At 34.7% G+C, this 24,406-nt stretch overlaps 1 protein-coding gene, 1 non-coding gene and 1 pseudogene across 4 annotated transcripts; 2 read left to right on the top strand and 1 right to left on the bottom strand.

Moving 5' to 3' along the window:
- Nucleotides 1-413: 413 nt before the first annotated feature.
- On the top strand, nucleotides 414-3,435 carry LOC116110749. Of its 3 annotated transcripts, none has more exons than XM_031396967.1 (4): nucleotides 414-543; nucleotides 623-678; nucleotides 2,164-2,386; nucleotides 3,157-3,435. In XM_031396967.1, the coding sequence occupies exons 1-4, from the start codon at nucleotides 538-540 to the stop codon at nucleotides 3,232-3,234; spliced, it is 363 nt and encodes a 120-aa protein (XP_031252827.1). In that variant the 5' UTR covers nucleotides 414-537; the 3' UTR covers nucleotides 3,235-3,435. The 3 variants fall into 3 exon arrangements, 1 of the variants encoding a protein (XP_031252827.1); XR_004124960.1 differs by having other exon boundaries at nucleotides 420-528; XR_004124961.1 differs by having other exon boundaries at nucleotides 420-532.
- Nucleotides 3,436-12,172: 8,737 nt separating this feature from the next.
- Nucleotides 12,173-12,280, bottom strand: LOC116110758. The gene has a single exon (XR_004124963.1). It is a non-coding gene; the product is annotated as a small nucleolar RNA R71 (small nucleolar RNA).
- A 10,956-nt stretch (nucleotides 12,281-23,236) lies between these two features.
- Nucleotides 23,237-23,853, top strand: LOC116110726 (annotated as a pseudogene).
- The last annotated feature ends 553 nt before the right edge of the window (nucleotides 23,854-24,406 follow it).

The raw sequence follows: 24,406 nt of genomic DNA, 5'->3' as shown, positions 1-24,406 counted from the left end.
GACAATTGGATGGATGGTTAATTGTAGGTGATTTTTTTGGTGGTTTCTCTAATGAGTAATTTTTTAGATTAGAGAGTGGTTCTGATACCATATTTTAAGCGAAGAATTTTAGGTTTCAATTCATTGATTATTTCAGTAATAGCTATAGTGTGAAACCCCGTTTTTTTTAATCTTAATATATATTACATAGTGTGAAACCCCGTTTTTTTTAATCTTAATATATATTACATATTCTTTGTGATTTTATTTTTATGGAAGGGGATTTCGGTTAGTTTTTAAAAGTTTAATATAAAAAAGAGGAGGGGGGAGGGGGGCGGGTGATTTTCGCCCAGATGAAGGAAGAAGGAGACTGTGAGAGAAGAAAGAAGAAAGAAAAGAAGAGAGAGAAGAGAAAATAAAATAAAAGGGGTTTGGTCAAAGACAAAGAAAAAAGAAGAAAGGTGAGAAGGAAAAGAAGTGAGATAGAGAGAGTGGGTATGTGCCGATTGAGAGAGTTGAAGAACATTAGTTCCAATTAAATTTTCATCCGTGGGTAACATGCATGTAGTCTTCTCTCTAATTTTCGTTACATTTCTCCAAATTTGAGATTCCTAAGCTGATTTCCTTGATTTTGGTTCAATAGGGGGAAAAGAAGGTAACTTTGAGGAGATCACACCAATTTGAGTTGAGCTTAAACTTGTGAGTGGCAAAAACTAAAACTTTCTTCAAAATTCTAGCTTGCGTGTTTTGACTGAGATAATCATTTTAATGGGTTTGACAGCTTGTGTTGAATTGAGGTGTTAATTGTTGAGTTTGTCATTGTTTGAATGTGTGAAAGTTACATGCATGAAGTTATATTGCATTTGAATGTGTTGTATCAAGAATTGCATGTTATACTTTAGTTTATTGGTTTGAAACTCATGGAAGTTGTCTTTAAATTGAATGCTCGGCATTGTTTTTACATGAGCGGAAAATGCATAAAAGAATTCTTTAAAAAAAAGAAAAAAAAGAATGGAGTTTCAAAGCTTGCATGTCACCTTAAGCTTACTGTTTTTCAGTTACTTCAAAAATCATGTTGAATTGAATAATTGGAAATGTTGTTCATTCGGTGAAGTTGAGTTGTTTCTTATTGTTTGAAAAGATTTTTGGATCTTTACTGTGATATAAATCCTTATGTGATGAACTCTTAAAACCTTATTTCAAGTATTTATGGAACATGTATGTTGCTGTTGGAAGTGTCCTGATATTAATCAAGTTGATTAAAAGGTTTTACCAAAATATCTTATTAGTTAAAGGCAAGCCGGGTATTTCCAATTGGGCGTTAATGATAAAAGTTTATAAACAATTTATTAATTGCTTTGTTTGATATTAGGTCAAATATTTGAAAGAGAATGCATTGAATAGCTCCATTAACATATTATTCCCTTTTCTAAAAGTTGTTTGAACGTTAATGTAAAATAGTGAGATGGTGTTTTTTTTATTAGATTTTCTTCATATGAGACAAAGTTCTAAACTTCATTTGCTTTAAAGAAATTGCCTTACAATAATTACTTAGCAGGATGAACGTTTGAGAGTGGACTAGGAGTCATGATCTAAAAATATTTGTAAAGTTGGGATGCTTTGAAAGTTCAAGAACATATGGGGTTCCATAGAAAACTGAATAATCTGATAATTTTCTACAAGTTCAAGTAGTCAAATATTACGGCTATAGAAAATTGATATTCTTTTTGTGTGTTGCATTGAGTCTGAAGCATTAAATGCAAGCCACTGCTTTTCATGTCTATGAGACTCACATGGAGTGCAAACCTTAATTAATAATTACATGTTACAATTTTGTCAGGGTTTAAGTGTTAAGCTTAAGAGTACTGAGGGTGTATTTGAAACTATGATGCATCCAGTTTTGTGGAAGTGCCTGTCACGTGAATTGTTGATTTATTTAATAATTGTGTAAAGCTTCTTTTGGCTCCCTCATGTTTATTTCATTACTTGTCTTTACTTACATTTTAGCCCAGAATGCACTACCATAAATTATTTCATAATGTTTTAATAATTTTATAAAGGCCTATGTTTTGAAGAAATATAATGTATTGGGTTAAGAATAAGTATAGTAATGGCTTACAAACCACCCTACAAAGTACCCATTCCCCAGAGATTCAGATTTTTGGCTCTGTCCGAGCGATGCAGGATTCCGTTGGGTATGACAGTTTCAGATTTTGGATCTACACATAGGTATGACATATTTTATTGGCTCTGCCTGGGTGTTGAGTGGTCCACCAGGTATGAAAGTTTCAGTGGCTCTACCCGCGCGATGATAGATCTTGCCGAGTATTACAAGTACATCCCTTGCTCTGCTTGCGTGCGGGACACCCACCAAGTAAGACAGATTTCCTCGAGGGTACTAGTTATGGTGAGAGTTTTCTATTACTAATATCAGAATCAGTTTTAGAATGTTCAAAATCACATTCAGTTTTTAGTATCTGCTATGAGCGATAGTCTCAATATGAGTTTTTAGAATAATTAAGAGAACTTTCAGTATTAGCCACAGTTTCAAAATAAGATATCAGCTTATAGTTTTCAGTATCAGTAAAAGCTATTGTATTCAGTTTAAAGTTCAGTTGTCTGCATAAAGTTTATAGTATTCCAAAATCATTTATCAATGCATAGTTTCAGAAAAATCATCTTTCAATTTTATATCATCACAATAGTTATAATTTTAGTTTCCAGATTTTGTTTTGTGAATCATGAGTATTCATTGAACGATGGTTTGGATGTTTGCAGCATGACTACTAGAGTTATTATTTTCATAATCATATGCATTCTTGAGTGATGACATAGATGGTTGCAGCATGACTTATAGGAAACATTGTTCCCAGAAGCATAAGCATTTACAGTTATGTTTTAAGTTTCTAGAAAAAGAATTTTAAGCATTCAATGATGAGCTATAATTCAAATTTTGTTTTCAGCTTAAATGATGAGATTACAATACTTAGAACAATTAGAAATGAGTTGTACATGCATGCAGAAATGATTTAGTTACTTTCATAACACGTTCATAGAATCATGTTGTTTTCAGGATTTCATAAGAACTATTGCATGCTATGACTATTGTTTGAAGAATGTTTTGTAAACTCTCCCCAATCCCCCACTCACTGAGTATTTCAGCTCACCCCTTTTTAGACCCTTTTCCCCAGGTTCACAAGAAGAGTCCTGCTGAGGAGCGTTTTTCCTCTCGAGGTTGGGCCCACACGTAATTGACTCACCATGTGTAAAAATGTCATGCTTGTTCCCGGTACAGAATTATGTTTTATCCCTATGTTTATCTCCTGTGTTGATTATAAAAGATATGAAGATCTGATACCATCTATTTTTGGATTTTATGAACGTACGAGTTAGCTTTCAGATTTTCAAATGTATGTATATATATCTTATGTGTTTATGCTTTCAAAACGAATCCAAGCGAATATTTTTATGAAAAGCGTATTCAGAATACAGGTTTTTTTTTTTTTAAGATTCCCACATGGCACATCTCGGCCGCTCGAGTCTCATAGGTGTGCTCGGAGCTTATGGGATAGGGAGGGTAGAGGCGGGTCATGTCATATAGGCTTTATATAGGGAGGATATAATCTACGGAATCTCCTAATTATATCAATTACAATATACAAACATAAGTAGGAGATATCAAGAACATTATGAGTATCCTAAAACTGACAAAATAAGAAGATCCTAAAATATTTAGGAAATATTTAGTAAATCTAAACAGAATACTATTCATCTTGAGGCATATGACATGAACTAGTTCTTTGACATTTATAAAGATTAATAGTTGCGGTTTAGTTTAACCTAAACTTTAATTTAGGGTGAGTTTTGCGTTATTTTAGTTTCTCCCATAATCACTGGTTTCTTAAGCAATGAGCTAAAATTTGTTTGGTAAACACATTTCAAAAGAGACTATGGAACAATCTACTTCTTCCAATCTATTTTATTGAATGATTTCAAAAGCAAGTATTTCCAGCTTTGGAGTTCAAAATCAGCTTTTAGAAAAGTCAATTACAAAAATGCCACAATAAAAATAAATTTTAATTTTGTATAAATAAATTTTCAAATTAGATTAGTAAAATAATAAAATATATTAAAAACACAAAATTCATAAATCGATCAATACTTTCGAGTTTCGACTACAAAATGGTGCCAGTGGTTTGTTGAAATCTGGCAGCTTTAAGCAACAGAATACCAAAAGTTTTGACCAAACCAGAAAGTCTTTGGATTTTGATAAACCGTCGGTACTATTACATAGATCGCCAGCTGGCAGGTTCATCAGTGATGGCAGTCAACTAGTTTTAAATTTTTTTTTTTTTAATTTAAAACTTTTTTATTTAAGAATTTAATTTTAATACATTTTAATAATTGGAAGAAAAAAAACTAATTCAAAATGTAACCATGTTGGTCTTTTTACATTATAGATATATCATCACTAAAAAATTAAAAGTGATTTTAAAATTAAGAAAAACAAACACCTTAATAGGTTATTTCTAAAGTTAATTATTTTAAAAGTAGACCCTAAGTGATTATGAGACAAGCTAAAATAATCCCAAATTAAACCTTAGTTGGCTTTGTATTTAAGCATTACGTTTAATACTTTAAAATTTATAGTAGTGTGTCAATATGTTGATGGTGAAGAAAAAAATAATAATAGCATGCTACAAGTAAATGACAAGCATCTCTTTGATGATTATAGGCACCATAAAATTTTCCTATCTTTTAATGAGTTCTACTAAACTAGAGGTGGGCAAAGATGGGCCCGGGCCACCCAGGCCCTCAAGGACCGATCCTAGACCTGTCACTTTTGTGAGGGTTCGGACCAGTCCCAGGCTCGAGCCTAGTAAATATCTATTTAGCCCCCTAATTTTTTATATATTTGGGGGTAATAATAATTATGTAAATGGGTTTCTTTTATAAATTTATTATGTATTTCATATGTTACAGGGGGGGTTTGGTTATTTGGTAAGGGGTATTATGAAATAAATTGGGCCTGGGCCCTTGAGGAGAGACCGACCTGGGCCCGATCACCCCTCCCTAGGGTGTGGGCCGGTCCTTGGGCCCAGGTGTTTTGCCCAGCTCTATACTAAACAACTTAGTAGATAGATCTATCTATCATAATTTTGTTTAACACAATAGTATACTTTGTAAATTATTTAATATAATTAGATTATAAATGATTGGTTAAAATGTTGCAGTTAGTCATTGATTCTTGTTGTTTACCATTCATCTATATAGTTCCGGTAATAAATACATTTCTCTTGATAATAATCTATTAAAGTGATAAATTAAGAAATTATTTTGTTGTAAAAATCTATATTAAAACTCAAGTGGTTTACATGAACTTGAAAGAGTTCATCAACTCTTTTTAAGCACATGGGAATGGTTATGGATGGCTGTTAAACTAACTTACTCGATGATCACAAAACAACAATAATATCAATCAACCAAGAGCATAAACATAAAGCACACAAGGAGATACATGATTCAGATAAAACCTATGATCACATATGGTGACCATTCTAAAACTGTCAGTAGCCTCAATACTAGACTGACCAAGGACACAGATTATACAGTAAGACTATTAAAGCATTGAACGACCCTACCAAAATGTAGTGATATTTCTCACATGTCAAGGTTGTTAGGTGACAACCTGGTACGGCGCATGGGTGCTTGTTAATGACAAGGTCACTGGACCAACCCATACGAGGATTCCACACAAGATGCTAATGCTAGTGTTTATGAAATATATCCTCCAACAGATGGTGGTGCATGTGATCCCTTGACTTGAGATCACCAGAGCATCATGTGTAATTATTGATGTAATTTGACACTAGCATAACGTAATCCTATTTAGGGTTATCAGTACGATGGTTGTTGGTTACATCGAGAAGTACGCTATGGCTATGGTGGATCAATAAAGGATTCATTACTATTGGTTACAGGAGAAATTATCTCGCTGAGATATTCAGTTAGGAACCATGAACGCAAAATCTGTGGCCATAGTGGAATCAAGTCAGTACTTGAATCCAATTTATATGGTCGTTGATTCAACAACTAAATATAAACATATCAAGGTACAATCATTGAAGTTGACATTACTTCTGTACTTCAAACCTTAATAAGATAAATGATAATGAAAGGATTGGAATTACACGGTAACCATACTATTGAAAGGTAGCTACTTCGCTAAATCTTTACTTGCTAGGTAATCATGATGTCTTGCTAGATGCTAATCTTGATTGATGTATGAAACACTAATTAGTTGATGCTCAATTATAAAATTGGTCACTGCCAACATAATAAAGAGCCAACGGGTCACACACATTAAAGACAGTTTTATTAAGAACGAAAATGAAGGGTAATTTCGTGTTTTGGACAAGAAGGGTACTTTGGTAATTTTATTATGTAATTAAATTCATTGAAGGTCATTGCCAACATTCAATATTTATATTAAAGTTAATTAGCAAAGTTGTAATTATATTAAATTAATATTTATATGGATTAAATATATAGAATAAATATATTTTATATAATTAAATATATTTTATATCCCGTTAATTAAATATATGGATAAATAAATATTCATATTTATTGATTAGGAATGTATATTTGAATTGGGAAACATCCTATTGCAAAATAGGTATATATATTTGATTGGGAAATATATCCTATTGCAAAATAGGAATACATATTTGATTGGGAAATATCCTATTCCAAAATAGGAATAGAAATATTCCTATTCTTAATGGGGATATTTATTCCCCACTATACAAGAAAAGGAATGGGAGAATTAGATCAATAAGTTCATTATTTTCTCCCAAGCAAAAGCCCTAGCCGCCTATTAGCTTTTGAGAGAGAATGTCTTTCTCTCAATTGCGTGTTCTCTCTTCTTGCGCCCAATGATTCTAGCAAACTTCCTTGATTGTGGATTAGCCTCCTTGCCCTTGTGTGGACTTCTCAGGAGCGATTCCATCTTGAATCGACTAGCAAAAAGTAAATCAAAGATACTCGAAGGAGCCTCCAAACATAGGTAATAACAACATACCTTGTATGGGTTGTTTTATTTTATAAATGGATTGCATATGTCAATCTTGATCGTGGGATTAGTGGGTTAAATTGAATAAAAATTTTGTTTTATATTCCGTGTATTATTCAACCATAACCCAACATCATCTTTGATTGCTTCAAGGTTTTGTCACGATCAGCTTCCTCCAAGAATCCTCCAGGATAGCTTGAGCTCCCCTCAAGCTTCAATGGTTGAAACTTCCCTTCAACTCCTTGGCTTAACTCCCTTTAAACTCACAAACAAAGGAACCAAGTTCCCATACTCAAAGATAAACAAAGTGATTGGTGAAGATAAATCAAAAACAAAGAGAGCCTGAATAAAATGTACTCTAAAAGTTTCAAAGCATCAATGGAAGTTCAAAATATTAGGACTAAGGAAAAATGCAAGGAAGAAGATGATCTTAAATAGCACTCGCATTTTTCACCCATTCTCTAGTACACGTGAGAAGCACTTTTCAATAAAGTGCAATGGACCATTTTCTTAATCAGGCGCCACTTGTAAAGTAGAAAAGAAATGCAAATATCATGCACAAAAGAAAAACTTGATAAACAAGAAATAAAGTGCCACAGTTCAACGAAATGTTTGCATAGAAAGACAGTGTGCCCACATATTTTGCTCAACACAAACAAAGTGAACAAACTAATGTGTGCACATTTAACAGGATATTACAACATGTGCAAACGAATAAATTAATTCACGATTGTGCTAATATTAAACAAATATGCACAGAAAGTTCATAACATGATAATAGGACTTTACAATCTCCCCGTTTGTCAAACTTATGAACAAAGCACAATTTGAATCAATCAAACAAAGCAAACATGTCATGAAATAGAATAATCATAAGATGCATGGATAAGTGCTGGAAAATGCACTTATACTTAGTGGTTTATCGGGAGTATTTGTGGGAAATTAGGATTAATTTGCATGAATTAACTTAATTGTTCATAAATGCACTTTTCGGGATCATATGTATTTTTGTTGTGTTTTCAGAGCATAAAAGTTTAGGAATAATATTCGAATGCAAGACCGTGTTTTCAAGAGAATTTTTTATGACAAAAACAAACAGTTTGTGAGTTAGAGTCTCAATGAGAAAGTTATGGCGTTTTGAAGTTGAAGTGCAAATCTTGGAATACGCTCCAGTTTGAACATGCTTTGGTATTTTGACAATATCTTGAGTTGTGGACATCATATTGAGACAATTCTTGGACCATTAGAAATATGATTCAAAGGCTACAATTCATATGTTTCTTAAAATCACCGTCTTTTCATGTTGCAGCATAGTGTCGTGGCATAGCAGATTCTAGACAAATCAAGACTTTGGGGCATAACCATCAATGCCTAGGCATAGTGCCCTGGCATAACCATGATTCTGGAATTTTTTGCATTAAATATATGATTTTGTTTTCCAGATTTAAGAGTTCTAAACTAAATAGGAAGGGGGGACACAACCCTACAATTCTAGAACTATGACTAGGAGTTTTTAGCTATTATTTAGGGGAGAATAGAGAGAACAAAAATATTCAAGAACTCAAGAAAATGGGAGATTAAAGAAAGCTTGGAGAAGAAGAATTGGACGAGATCATCATCAACTCCATTAATCCAACCAAGTTTTACTATGTTTTTCTTCTTCTTTGTTATTATTATTTGTTATGAATAATACAATGATGTTCTCATATTCAAGAACTCAAGAAAATGGGAGATTAAAGAAAGCCCTAGACATGTCTTGAAATTAATAAAATCTGCATCTTTTTTATCTTTTGATCCCTCTTGTTTATGTGATTATTTCTCTGTGAATAGGGTTTTGTATGGATTGTCTTAATTGTTTTAATGCGCAATTAAATTGTCAGGGTTAATCTATTAATGCCAATTTAGGTTGTTTAGAATAGAATTGCTCTATTGACCTAAATAACTAGTGGTAAAGTGTATGCCTGCATACATGGGGGTTAATCACTCAAGATAACTAAACCAATCATATGAGTCTAGCCTTGATTCAGTATGTCTCTTGCAACTTAATGCTTTTATTACTTTGAATCTAGAGATCATATCCTAGGTTATTTAATAAATAGGGAATTGGGTTATGATCGTGTCTTGTCCAATGACTCAGTAAGGAGAGATGGGACTTATCTTAATGTTTAGTATTTTCTGAGCTGATGTGATCAAGAGGGTAGAAAGTTAAAGAGTGTTTTTATTCTATGTAATTCATGTCTAGTGGTGGCGAATAAACTTCAATCTCGTTTCTCTTATTTATCTCTTTCATGATTGTTTGCTTGTTTTACTTTCTTTAATTTTAGTTGTTAATTTCATTTTAGTTTTATACTTCGTGACAAACCCCTTTTAGAAGTAGATAGTTAGTTAAGTTTACAAATCCCCTACGAAGTTTACAAATCCTTTGCAAGAAAGACCTTTACTTATGTTGTACTGCTACATGACATTGTTATAGATTTTAAGTAAGGTAAAATTAGGTGTTGCATTTGCAAGCATCAATTTTTAGCACCGTTGCTAGGGATTTTTATTAACTTAATTATTTATTTACCTTTTGTTTATTTTTCAATTATAATTTGTTCTTTATTTTTTAGTTGTAGCTATTTTTGGTGAATGAGCTCGTGATACAATTTGAGATCAAATTTGCATTCTGATCTAATTCGACCTATTACTCATTCACAACGACCTTTGCATAGGTCAACTCTCAATCAAGCAATCCATACCTACCTTCCACTTACAAGTGATTCGTTAGATTTTTCAGAGTCTTTAGATTTTTCTTATAAAAAAGACATGGCTAATCTAACTCTCAAAGAGATGGTTGCACCAACCCTTGACCAATAACCCTTGTGCATTTAGTACAATGATATGGTTGGATCATTTGAACTAAAGTCTAGGATGATTCATCTTCTACCAACCTCCAGAGGTTTAGCAGGAAAGGATCCAATCAAGCACATTAAAGAGTTCCATGTGGTATGTTTGAGTATGAAACCAAATGGAACAACAAAGGAACAGTGAAGCTAAGGGCATTCCCATTTTCTTTAGCGGATAGCACTAAGGAATGGCTTTATTACTTACCATCCAGGATTGTAACTACTTGGAATGAGATAAAAAGGCTTTTCTTGGAAAAGTATTTTCCAGCATCTCGAGCTGATACAGTAGGTGCACTAGAGCCAACGATTTAGCTCTTATAAACTCATTTCAAATTAATGAATAAAAAGCATCACTTATTTATGAGCATATACTGTAGCATCTATTTACTGCACGTAAAGAAAATAGTATATGTCCTTAGAAAGGTTAGAACTAGTGACGAGGGAATTAAGTGTTATAAATATTAATTGTAAGAACCCTATGAGCACAAATGATGGCCCTTCTTAAACCATCCGTAGTCACAGTATAAATCTGACCAAGGACACAAATTATATAGAGAGACTATCATCGCATTGAACGACCCTATCGAAAGGTAGTGACAGATTTCACATGTTAAGGTTATGGGCATCAACCTAGTACAACGTATGGGTGCTTTTGTGTGCAAGTACACTAGACTGACCCATCAGAGGATTCCACACGAGATGGTAAACCCAATATCTGTGGAATATATCCTCTTACAAATGTAGTGCATGGGGTCCTTCGACTTAAGATCACCAGAGCGTTGTGTGTAAATATCGATGTTATTTGACACTAGCCTAACGTTGTCTCTTTTAGATATTACCAGAACGATGGTGATTGGTTACATCGAGAAGTACACTATGGCTATGGTGGATCAACAAAGGATTCATTACTCCTGGTTACATGAGATCTTATCTTGGCGAGATATTGGTTAAACAACTATGACCTCAAATCGTGGCCACAGTGAAATTGAGTTGGTGCTCGAATCCAATAGTCGTCAAATTCAAGAACCAAATATAGAACATGTCAAGGTAGCTTTTGAGGTAGATACTATTTCTGTATCTCAAACTTTGATGAGATAAAAGATGATGAAACGGATCGAATTGCACGATAACCATACCGAAGACAAGATAAGCCTAAATCGCTAATTCTTTACTTACCGGGGAATCATGATGTCTTGCTAAAGGCCAATCTTGATTGGTGTACAAAAACATTAATTGTTTGATGTTTAATTAGTTATCGGGACATTGTTGACAAAGTGAAAAGCGTTCGGGTCATACACATAGAAGGTAGTTAAGTGAGAAACGAAAATGGAAGGACAATCTTGTCCTTGGGCTGAAAGGGTATTTCGATAATTTGGGAGTCTAGGGGCATTTTCGTCATTATATGTGAAAATGGCACTTTGGTAATTTTGCTAAGGGGTTGATGCCATTATCCAATTTATTGGGAGATTTTTTGGCAAAATTGGAATCATATTAATTTTAATTAATATGGAGAATATATATTTAATTTAATTTAATATATATTAAATATGATAAACATATATGGATTAAAAAAATAGTAATATTTATTTAATTAGAATATGTATTTATATAGGAATTAAATAAATAGGAATATTCATTTAATTAGCATTCATATTTTCGGAGAATTTCTTTAAGAGATATTTTAATCCCTTATATCAAAGATTGCAATCCAATTCAAATAGGAATTAAAAGGATTGTAATCCAATCCAAATAGGAATTAAGGATTTACAATCCTTATTGGATTCTTATTTGGGATTGCCTATATAAAGGGTCATTGGGTTTGATTTAAGAGAGCAATAATCATAAAGTTAATTTGGCAAATTGAATAGCAAAAATTAACTCTCCCAAAACCCTAGCCGTTGCCAATCCTAGAGAGAGAAATTCTCTCTCTAAATTCTGTCACCTCCCTTAAGCCCTCCGATTGATCTAGCAATCAATCCTAGGGTGATCCCGAGCCTACCTTCGTGTGGATACCAATGAACTCAATCCTACATTGGATTGATAATGACTAGTTTGAAATATCCAAAGGAGGAGCCGCCAACGGAGGTAAATCACATAACCCTGTATGGGTTAAATTTTATATGTTTATTATTCAATCTGAATTGTGATCTTGAGTAAGGGGATCATGCCATGGCAAGATTTTTTTTTTATTGTTATTCTGCGCTTGCTACAACATGGTTCCTACACGAGTCACACTTTTTATGAAAGAAATTTATGGGATTCGGCAATACAATGGGGAAAACTTATATGAATATTGGGAAAGGTTCAAGAAATTGTGTGCTAGTTGTCCGCACCATCAAATAATTGAGCAATTACTTCTCCAATATTTTTATGAGGGATTGATGCCGATGGAGAGGAGTATGCATAGATGCAACAAGTGGAGGAGTGTTAGTTGATAAAAACTCCTGCTAAAGCAAGGAATTTAATTGCAACCATGGCGGCAAACTCTCAACAATTTGATACTCGATCTGATCCACCACCAAGAAAGGTAAATGAAGTGGGGATATCCGATAATCTTGAGCAACAATTGAGTAATTTGACTGCACTTATGCAACAAATTGCAATTGGACCAGTGAAGACATGTGGAATTTGTTCCAATGTGGGACATCCTACCGATATGTGTCCTACCCTTCAAGAGCCAAATTCAGAACAAGCAAATGTCGTGGGAGGATACCAAGGACAACAAAGGCAAAGGTATGATCTGTTTTCTAATACCTATAACTCGGGATAGAGGGATCATCCTAATCTTAGCTATGGAGGAAATCAACAAGTTGCTATACCTAATAATCAACCCAATTTGCCTTATCCACAAGCTCAAAAACCGTACTAAGCAAGACTCCAAAATGTTTCCCAACCTCAAGGTAAGTCTTTGGAGGACTTGGTAAACTCATTAGCAACTATCTCTCTTCAATTCCAGCAAGAGAGTCTCAAGTTCCAACAAGAAAAGAAAGTGGCAATCCAAGATACAAAAATGTCAATCAAGAATTTGGAAAGCCAAGTTATTCAATTGGCTACTACCGTTGGAAGATTAGAGGCACAAGGGTCCAAAAAGCTTCCTTCCCAACCTTTAGTTAACCCTACAAAGAATGCTAGTGCCATTACTTTGAGAAGTGGAAGACAACTTGAGGAGGCTCACAAGAAGCCAAGTGATGAGAAAGAAGTTGGAGATGAGTTACTTCAAGGTGGTACAAAGCAATCCAAAAGTGTAGAAAATTTGCCAACCAATTCTATCAATGCAAAACATCCACCTAAAGTACATTCTAAAGTTCCTATTAATACTTACAAACCTCCTTTGCCTTTTCCTAGCAGGTTTGCCACCTCAAAGAAGAAGGAACATGAGCAAGAAATCTTGGAAACTTTTAGAAAAGTACACGTCAACATTACTTTGTTGGATGCGATAAAGCAAATGCCGCGTTATGCAAAATTTCTTAAAGAGTTGTACACCAACAAGAGGAAACTTAAGGGAAACAAGGTGGTGAGTGTGGGAGAATATGTCTTAGTGGTTTTGCAAAGGAAACTTCCACCAAAGTGAAAAGATCTAGGTAGTTTCACCATACCATGCATCATAGGCAACACAAGTTTGAAAAGGTAATGTTAGACTTAGGTGCTTCTATTAATGTCATGCCTTATTTGATTTATCTTGATTTAAATCTTGGTGCTCTTAAAGAGATCGGCGTAGTTATTCAACTCACCGATCTATCTAATGTCTATCCAAAGGGAGATTTGGAAGATGTTTTGGTACAGGAAAATGAGCTTATTTTTTCGGTGGATTTTTATGTGCTTGACATGAAAGATGAAACAACCATGAAAACCATGCCATTGCTTTTGGGGAGACCATTCATGAAGACAACTCGTACAAAAATTGACGTGCATAGTGGGACATTGACAATGGAGTTTGATGTGGAAGTTATTCAATTTAACATCTTTGAAGCAATGAGGTTTCCTAGTGATTATAATGCTTGTTTTTCCATTGATATTCTTAACTCTTTAGCGCAACAAATGTTCGAGCTTAAGGGTGAAGATAAATTGGAAGTGGTGATAAGCAATGGGTTGTCAACTGAGGAACTTCGAGGTTTTGACAAAGATGTAGAATTGGGAGAAGAGCTAAACAAAATCATAGCAATGTTGGATGAACTTCCAAAGAAAAATCCAAGGTATGAAATCTCCTATATTTCTCTTCCCATATCTAATAAGAAACTTTTACCTTCCATTGTTTAGGCCCTTACCTTAGAACTCAAGCCTTTACCAAGTCATCTCAAGTATTTATACTTGGGAGAAGGAGACACATTGCCCGTGATTGAAGCGCCCAACCTTTCAAGGGTGCAAGAAGAAAAGCTTCTTCGTGTGTTGAGAGAGTACAAAATGGTGATTGGTTGGACGATAGTTGACATTAAAGGAATAAGTCCTTCCATGTGCATATACCACATATTATTAGAGGAAGGATCTAAGCCTACAAGAGAAGCGCAAAGACGATTGAACCCACTGATGATGGAAGTAGTGAAGAAGGAAATAATCAAGTTGTTGGATGTTGGCATGATCTATCCAATTTCAGATAGCAAATCGGTTCGTCCAGTCCAAGTAGTTCCGAAGAAATCCAGCATCACCGTAGTGAAGAATAAGGATAATGACTTGGTTCCCACTCAAATTCAAATGGGATGGTGAGTGTGCATTGACTATCACAAGCTTAACGCCACAATGTGCAAGGATCACTTTTCTCTTTCATTTATTGATCAAATGCTTGAACGTTTAGCGGGTCATTCTCACTATTGTTTTCTTGATGGATTTGCAGGTTATAATCAATTGTAATTGCCCCTACATATCAAGAGAATATAGCATTCACATGTCCCTTTGGCACTTTTGCCTATTTATGCATGTCATTAAAAACTATCAAGAATTCTACCACCTTTCAAAGGTGCATGGTAACACTACAAGAAAAAAACCTCATCCATGACAGAATGAGTTGACAGATTTTCTTGACCGTTCTCAAAAACTGTCAAGAATTGTAATTCTTGACAGTTTATGAACTATCAAGAATTTGAAATAATCTTTGACCATTTTGTATGATATTAACTGTCAAGGATTTGCTCAAAAAAAAAATTTACAAATTTTTTTCTTAACAGTTGTAGTCTCAATCCTTGACAGTTTTTAACTATCAATGATTAAGTTGAAAAAACAAAAATTAAAAATTTCACTAAGGCAAATGTTTCCCTCGCATCAAAAGTTTCACTAAGGCAAAATTTCCCACCCATTTTTCATTAAGGCAAAGGTTTAGGGTTATAAAATATTAAAATATACAATAAACTGAAAAAAACCAATATCTGCTACCCAAAAACCACAGTAAATTTGTAACCAGAAACACCCACAAAATTTTCCCTCTCTTCCACCCAAAATCTCTATTTCTCTCTCTTCAACCAAAGTGTAGAAGCTCTCTACAATGATGATTCATTCTAAATCCAACTTCACGGCTTAAGGTGATTATAAGTTTTAACTGTTGTCAATAATATTTTCAATTTAGGGTTCAAACTTCTAATTCTTTCATTTCTACCTTCCTATTTAAACCCTAATTCTAATTGAATCAATCTATTACAAGGGCAAGGGCTACATCTTAACCCCGGATTCTCTCTCTTTCTATCTTCTTTTATCTTTCAAAGAAAATTGAAGCAAAGTTCAAGGGCTTTGCAGGGGATTGCTAGAATACAAGGACTTAAGAAGAGCCTCGATTTTCTTTTTCTTTTTTTTTAAATAATTTTTTAGAAAAAAATCACAGCTCTTGGATTGGGGAACAAAGGGTTGTGCTGGGTTAGTAACGTTATGGGGCTCAAGATCATGAGTCTTCGCCTTAAGGAGAATTCTCGTGTTTTAAATGTGTTGTATGAGTGGAATATCCCAAAAAGTGTCTTTGGGGGGGGGGGGGGGGGGGGGGGGGGTGGTTCTTGGGGGTTAATGTAGTTGATATGGTTTCAGGGTTTGGGGTGTGTTGATTCGGGAGGGGTCATGGTGTCCCTGTCTATTGGTTTATTGGCTTTTCTGTCTACTAGTTCGGTTGTGTGGCCAGTAAGGGTTTTGGGTTGTGGTGGCTGGTGCTTGGCTGTTGGGTAGGTTGGTAGGCTGGTTTGGGGTGGCTTTGCTTTTGTCTATAGGTGCTTGTTTGGTTTGTGCAAGAGTTTGTTTCTAGGCAGTAGGGGTCTTGGGTTGTGGGTGGCTGGTGTTTGGCTTTTGGGTGGGTTAGTGGGCTAATTTGGGGTGGTGCTTGGTTTTGTCTACAGGTGCTTGTTTTGGCTTGTGCTAGAGTTTGCCTAGGGATGAGGTGTACCATGTTTGATTTTGTTTGCTATGTGTTGGGTCTGTTGTGGGTGGGCGACCAGTTCTTGGCTTTGTAAAGGTTGATAGATCACCTCATTTGAAGTCTCTCCTTGTGATATGAGGTTGGAATTGGTAAAAATGTCTCTGACCCTATTTTCTTTCTTGCTTTTATTCTATAAAAGTGAGTTTTCATGTCATACTTCATTGTGTGTTGTATGTTGTACCAATTGTTGGCTGTTAGGGAAAGTAAATCAAAGATAGAGAAAAAAAGAGAGGAAGGGAGGGGTAACACAATTACATAAATAATTAAGAGAAGAGAAAGCGAATCTTCTTCATATCTTTCATGATATATGATAGTGTAGTTTCTTCATGTTTCGTTGGTATAAAATGTCATAATACTGCTCAAGTTTATAAGGTACCTACGTTTAGGATTTTTTGTCTCACATCTAGAGTGCTTATGTACATGAAAGAATATCACTTTTAATTTCTCTTTACTGTATTTTTTCGTCTTGAAATCAAGAGGCGGGCTTGGTAATAGTAACATTTTTGACCTATGCTTACATGATGTTGTATGAACTCTAGACTCTAGTACCTACATTTGTTCAGGCGTTTTGATATAGCTTTGACATAAATTTTGCTTGAACCACCTCTTGTGTTAACTAGCCACTTGTAAATTATAATGAAATGTATTATTTGTTAACATGAATTGAGGAATAATATTTCTTCTAAGATTTTCTTGGTTAGAGTGTTTGCACAAATTCTCAAATTTCTAATTTTGCTTGCAAGTATGGAGACAATCAACTTTGTGCTATTAAAATTCAGGGAACTACTTTTTTATGGCACCAGCTCAGGTGCATGGTTGCTATCCTGTTTATGATTGGCCAAGGTCTTGAATCTAATGAGGTGCATTGCATATGTCCTTGTTATTATTAACCTTCAAATCTTGTTCTTCCAACTTTTTACTTTGACTGTTAGAGTAAACAATCACAAGTTCATCCAATAGATTGGCTTCTCTCAAGATTCCTTGAAGCCATCAGTTACAACCACATATTCAGCCTCTGTCATGGACAGTGCAACCAATAGTTGCAATTGTGACTTCCAACTCACACAATTCCCTCCAAGTGTAAAACAGAATGTTGTGGTGGACTTTCTAGTGTCCCTATCACTTGCAAAGTCAAAGTCCACATACCCCACAAGATCAAGTGCATAATTTCTTTTACAATAATCCAAACCAACATGCATAGAGTTGTTTATATATCTCAGCAGCCATTTTAATGCAACCTAATGCTCAATTCTAAGATTAAACATGTATCTACTTAGTAAAGAGATTGCAAAAAATAGATCTAGTTTGGTACTAATCATAGCATACATTGTTGAGCCTACTGCATTAGAGTAGGGAATGTTCTCCATTTTTATTAGCTCAGTCTCAGTTTTGGGACATTGCAGTTTGCTGAGTACAAAGTGACTTGGTAATGGTATAGAAACTACTTTAGAGTCATACATTCCAAACTTGGATGTAAGTTTATGTAAATATGACATTTGGTGTATCTTTAGCTTAGTAGACTTTCTATTTTTCTCTATCACCATTCCTAGAATCGTTTTTGCACATCCTAAGTCTTTCATATCAAATTCAGAACTCAATTTTGTGTTTAAATCATTTATCTTGGACTTAGACTCACTTATTAACAACATGTCATCAACATACAAAAGCAAATATATAGGCATGTCATTAGTGAATGCAAAGTAAAACCAATTGTCATATTTGCTCCTAGTAAACCCAATCCAAACTATAAAGGAGTCAAATCTTTTATACCATTGCCTAGGGGACTGTTTAAGACCATACAGGGATTTATGTAGCAAGCACACATGTTCAGGCAGATTTTTATCTATAAAACCAATAGGCTAACTCATGTATATAGTCTCTTCTAATTCACCATGTAAGAAGGCAGTCTTAACATCTAATTGTTTTAGTTCTAGGTCATGGTGAGCAACAATAGACAACATCAACCTGATTGTTTAAAATTTAACTACTGGAGAAAATATTTCATTAAGGTCAATACATTCTCTTTGTGTGTAACCTTTTTGCTACCAACCTGACCTTGTATCTCGTAGGGTCAGACTAATTTATGCCTTCTTTTAGCTTGAACAGTCATCTGCACTCCACACATTCTGATCTTTAGGTTTTTGAACTAGTGACCAGGTTCTATTTACCTTCAAGGAGCGCATCTCTTCACTCATGACAGCCAACCATTACTTGTTGTCCTTTGAGCTTACAGCTTCTTTATAGGTGGCCGGTTCAGCTCTTTGAATTTCAACACCAGCAATTAGTGCCCTGTAGATTAGGTTTGTATGATTGTATCTAGCAGGAGGTCTGATATCCCTCCTGATCCTGTCCCTTACAAGTTGATACTGTGACCCCTCACCATGCTCTATTATTACATCTTCAGGGTCTTGAGTAGTATCAATAGTTGGTGGCAACTCTATAGGTTCAGCTTCTTCATAAGAATTGGCCAAATTAGTTGGGTACCTTGCTGGCTCTACCTTAATTTGAGTGGTGTTAGTTAGATTTGGATCCACAAAATCACTACTAGGGTTACCTGCATTAAAGTTAGTAGTTTTGCAAGGAAAAACACATTCATTGAAGACTACATCTCCACTAATTATGACCCTGACCCCCTACGCCTCTCTTTCCCATAGCCTATATCCTTTAGTCCCTTATTGGTATCCTAGAAATACACATCTAAGAGACCTAGGCTCTAACTTCCCATCATTGGTGTGTGCATAGGCAGCACACCCAAATACCCTTAAATGATTGAGATTTGACTTTCTACTAGACCACATCTCTTCTAGACATTTGAACTCTACAGCACTAGAGGGACTCCTATTAACAAGGTAGGCAGCAGTGTTTAAGGTTTATCCCCAAAAGGTTTTAGGCAACCCTGAAATGAATAAGAGGCACCTAACTTTTTCCAACAGTGTTCTGCTCATTCTCTCAGCAACACCATTTTGTTGAGGGGTTCTTCTAACTATCCTATGTCTTAGAACCCCCTGGTCACTGCAATATGCATCAAACTCAGAGTTGCAAAACTCCAGTCCATTATCAGTCTTAAGGGCTTTAACCTTCCTATCAGCTTGGTTTTCCACCAAAATCTTCTAGCCTTTAAACTTGGTTAAGGCTACATCCTTAGACTTAAGGAGGTATAACTATACCTTCCTATTATAGTCATCTACAATGGACAAGAAGTAACTATTCCCACCATGTGATCTCACCCTCTCAGGACCCCACAAGTTAGCATGCAAATACTCTAAACAGTTAGTAGCCTAATGAATTACTTTTGGGAAACTCATCCTATGCTGCTTACCCAAAATACATGCTTCATAAAATTGTAGGTCAGAAACTGTGTCATTCCTAAAACAACCCTGTTGTCTAAAAATGTTCATGCCTTTCTCACCTATATGGCCCATCCTCAAGTGCCATTTTTCTACTACATACATGTTAGTAGTTAAGTGTGAAGTATTAAAAGAATCACGATAGTTGTGTCCACATAGTATGTACAAGCCATTGTTTTTAGTTCCTTTACACCCATTTTGTGTCTTATAATAGCATCCAGCTTCATCAAGGGCTCCTAAAGAGATCATGTTCCGTTTTAGTTTAGGTATGTATCTTACTCTAGTTAGCCTTATTACCTTGTCATTATTCAACTTAAGGGTTATGCTACCAATTCCCTGGACCTTACAAGAGTGATTATTACCCATGAACACGGTCTAATTCTCATTTGGACTTGTGTGAAAGGAACATCCTGAATCTAACACCCACTCTTTAACACTAGCAGAATTTGACACTGTGAGAGCTTCAGAGAGTTCAATATTGTTACTAGTACATGCAAGGTTGCTTTCATTATTGGATTGTTTCTGTTTCTTAATCCACTCATAGCAGTTTTTCTTAAGGTGCCTAGTTTTGTTACAGTAGAAGCATCTTCTAGTCTCCCTTTTAGGCCTATTGTTACCCTTACCCTTTTTCTTATTTTTAAATCCTGAGTTATACTGTGAGCCTCTTTGTGCCTCTTTTTGTAACTAACCAGAATCTGCCCTACTTTTACAAACAAGTTGTTCCTATTCCTTTTATGAATCTTTAATTCTAACCCCCTAGATTTCAACCTAGAAACAATCAGATCAACACTAGGGACAGTCCCACTATACTGTAATGCATTTTTTACCACTAAATAGTCCTCAAGCAACGAATTCAATAGAATCATAGCAAGGCTAGAGTCTCCTAATTCTTGGTTAGTGCCTTTTAGTATCAATGTCATTTTCAGGAATTCATCTAGGTTATCATCTAAAGATTTAGAGAGATCCATTTTATATGAAAACAAAACACCTTTTAAAACAAGGTTAGGAGCAGCTTGTAACGCATACAAGGTTTTGAGTTTAACTTAGAGAGCAATTGGAGTTTCCAGACTATCTACCTTCCTTAATACGTTGTCTGACAGATTCATGAGATGAAATTATATGCCTCATCATCAACATCCGATTTCTTTTTCAACTTTTCTTCTAGCCATTTTGTCGCATCCTTTTTCAGTGCAATTCCCACTTTGTTGTGTGACAGAAGAGCCTTCATCTTCTTTTTCCAACTGTTGAAGTCAATCTTCCCATCATACTGGGAGATTTCCATGCGCGTAGTACTCATGGTGTGATCTTTTGGTTAAACCCTAAAAATCAAAATTGATTTCTGATTCTCAATAATTGATAGATGAATTGATGATTTCCAGAACCTAAGACTACCCAAGAACTGTTAAATCAAGAAACCCCCAATTTTGGCAAACCCTAGAATCAAGAAATTTCCGAATCAAGAAACCTGGAGTTTCGACAAACCTTAGAGGAATGGTTCTACTACCACGATTGTGATTTGGGCCTAAATATCAATTCTATCTTTCTAATTCTCACACACAAAATCAATCAAGAACAGAACAAACACAATTTTACCATGGTTCACTTGTTCAAGATTGAACAAGCTACGTCCACGTTGAGCTCTAGAATACTGAGGCTCGCTGCACTATGATTATCAAGAGTTTACAGAGTACAATCTCAACCAACCAATCGCAAAACCCTTTCTACTGCCTAATCACTCAAACCCAATCATAGCAACCCTTAATCCTAAGAGAAAACTAACCTAGCTTCTCTACCCTTGAAGGAACCACAATCTTCTAGGCATGATTCAATAGATCGCCCAAAGGATTACAAGATTTTTAGTACAAAGATGAACCCTAGCAGAGATAATACAACACACAAAGAAGAGAGCTTGTTCTGTGTATGAAAACCGGTGATTAGCCTACTTTTATATGTTGACCAAGATGGAGAGTGGCAGCCATTGGATCTGATGCAAAGCAATGGTCAGCATTGAAAGAAGCAGCTATCAAAAACGACAGCGCATGGTGTTAATTCATACGATAGTGTTTAATGGCTTCACGGTTAACAAAAATTTATTCTCACAAATATTTAAGGAATAATAGGTGAAATCGATGGAAATTAAATAGCCTTTTTCAAGAACAATAAATTATAAAAGAATCATAAACAAATCACTTAACGTATAAAACTTAGAGTAGAATCGTCGTTACTAAATATGTGAAACAATATGTCTGAAATTATTTTAACAGAAGTCTTAGGGGGTGTTTGTCTAAGCTTATAAGTTGGTCAAACTTGCTTATAAGCTCTAAAATTAAGCTGACCTGTTTGTTTATAATTTTTTTGAGCTTATAAGTTGAGCTTATAAGCTAAAAAAAATAAGTTGGGGGGGAGGTACTTTTTTTTTTTGGCTTATAAGCACTCTGCTTATAAGCTAGTTTGACCAAGTATATTACCACATTATCCTTGTTTAATTTTAAAATTCCCTAGTATGCCCTTGTTTAATGTAGTACCCTTTTTAGTCATTTTATAATAAAATTTACTTATAAGCCACATTTTACCAAACACATCAACTACTTATCAGTCACTTATAAGTACTTTAACCAAACACGTAATTGCTTAAAATTTCAAATGCTTATAAGCTAAAATTAGCTTATAAGTACTTGTTGCTTATAAGCTAATTTTCATAAGCTCAGACAAACACCCCCTTATTTCTAACACCTTATATCTTACTAGAATCATTAACAGTTGGCGCACCTAAAACAAGTCTAAGGCAAATTAAGCAGACATGTAATCCTAGCATTATAATATAATTGTCATTCACACGATTAAAGCTACAATGCTTTTTTTTTTTAACCTAAAATGATTTGTGACTTTTTTTGTGTTGTACATTTATAATGACTTAGTTTAACATTATTGCGACTTAACTCTCGGAAAAAACTCGGTTTTCTTGCAGTGATCCCAAATTGACGGACACAATTCACAAATTCAACGGTGGTCTGATATTAATCAGTGGTATAAAATTTGAGTCATAGATTATTTTTTTTCTTATATTTTGAGATATTTTTCAGTCTTGTATTAATGATATATCATTGTTGATAAGGCATTGAAATTTGACGTTACAACTACCTAAATGAAGTCAAGGTAGATTCATTACAATTGACCCTCATCTTTTCTTTTCTTGTGATCGCATGTATATTTAGTTGATAAATTTATTTTTAATTCATTTTTGTGATATATTTGCGCTTCAACAGTTTGCACCACTAGTAATAGTAGAGCCTGTTGTAAAAAGGCACTGATAATACTTAAAGTAATATGCTTTCACAGCCTGTTAGTAACCTCTTTATCCTTTATTGTTGCGTGCTGCACCACAGCCGCACATCAGTGCAATTTGCAACTTTGGTGAAAATAAACAACAAAACTCGCCAAGACGCTAGCTCCTCCACTATAAATTTTATGTTCTAGCATGCAAAATAATAGCAAAAACAATAAACAAACACTTCTTTGGCAGTCTTCTCTCATCGTTCTCTAGCTAGATACTCTTTACGTCGTCATGGCCTCAAATTTTCTCAGATTAGTTCAATTTTTCCTCTTATTTGCAATAGTCATCGCAGGTGATCCAGACATAACCACAGACTTTGTTGTTCCAACGAACTATAGCGGTAACGATGTTGTTGATTGAACTTTCTACACTTTCACCAGCCTACGCAATGTAATTAACTCTAACTACACATAAACCTTTACAGTGACAAAAGCTAGCCAGGCAAACTTTCCAGCCCTAAATGAGTAAATGGTCAAAGTGTTTCTTATGCTTTTTTACAATTTCCAGCGGGAGCTATTAACCCACCTCACACACATCCGCGTTCAGCTGAGCTACTCTTGGTATTAAATGGGTGGTTGAATGTTGGATCAAAATGTATAAACAAACTCTCATAGCTGGAGACATGTTTGTGTTTTCAAAGGGATTGGTGCATTATCAGTCTAACGATGATCCAAAATAGCCTTCTGTCGCTGTTTCTGCCTTTGTAAGTGCTAATGCAGGCACGGTTAATCTTAGTTCCTCTCAATGTGTTTACAATTGGCATTGATGATAACATTATTACTAGGGCATTCAAAATTGATGTTACAACTATCCAGAAGCTCAAGGCAGGTCTTACACTCAAGGCTTAAATTCAATCTCATTTTTGCTAATTTACTATCCTTATGTTTTATTATTTTTATTGTAACTATTTTGTTTATTTTATCTCTGAATATACCATATTGAGTAACATCTCAAATGTTAGTAAAGAGGTGGAATCTAGTGCAATAATTCACAAATTTATAATGATCAAGCTGGGAAATCAGTTTGGATGTCCTTTAATGTGTATGAATTCCCTTGATGTATATTTCATTTGATAAATAAATTTATTACAAGAAGTCCAATCAAATTATTTGTAACATTGTTATTTTTAAGTTTTCAAAGCTCTGCATATTAAAAGCAAGAAGATAAGCGTTTACATATTTCTTTTTTACAAGTAATTGAATCATTAAAGAAAATTAAACTTCAAGTAGAATTGATAAATCTTTGTTTTACAGTTTTAATTTGATTTGATGAGATGAGTTATTATGCTCATAACTCATAAGGGGAGCACCATTTGTAACTTATTTTCAAATGGTTGAAAGAAGAACAATATGAACTATGACGGCATCAGGAAGTAATATGAAAATTGACTATTTATCAATA

The sequence above is a fragment of the Pistacia vera genome, unplaced genomic scaffold, assembly GCF_008641045.1.
Source record: "Pistacia vera cultivar Batoury unplaced genomic scaffold, PisVer_v2 Contig612, whole genome shotgun sequence".
In the NCBI taxonomy this organism is placed as follows: Eukaryota; Viridiplantae; Streptophyta; class Magnoliopsida; order Sapindales; family Anacardiaceae; genus Pistacia; species Pistacia vera.
The sequence above is the reverse complement of the archived record's forward strand: the minus strand, read 5'-3'. Positions and strand labels throughout refer to the sequence as shown.

Coding starts and splice junctions, on each gene's coding strand:
- LOC116110749 (XM_031396967.1), top strand. Junction 679..2,163: donor TTTGAGTTGAGCTTAAACTT/GTGAGTGGCAAA, acceptor CGAGCGATGCAG/GATTCCGTTGGGTATGACAG. Junction 2,387..3,156: donor CCTCGAGGGTACTAGTTATG/GTGAGAGTTTTC, acceptor ACCCCTTTTTAG/ACCCTTTTCCCCAGGTTCAC.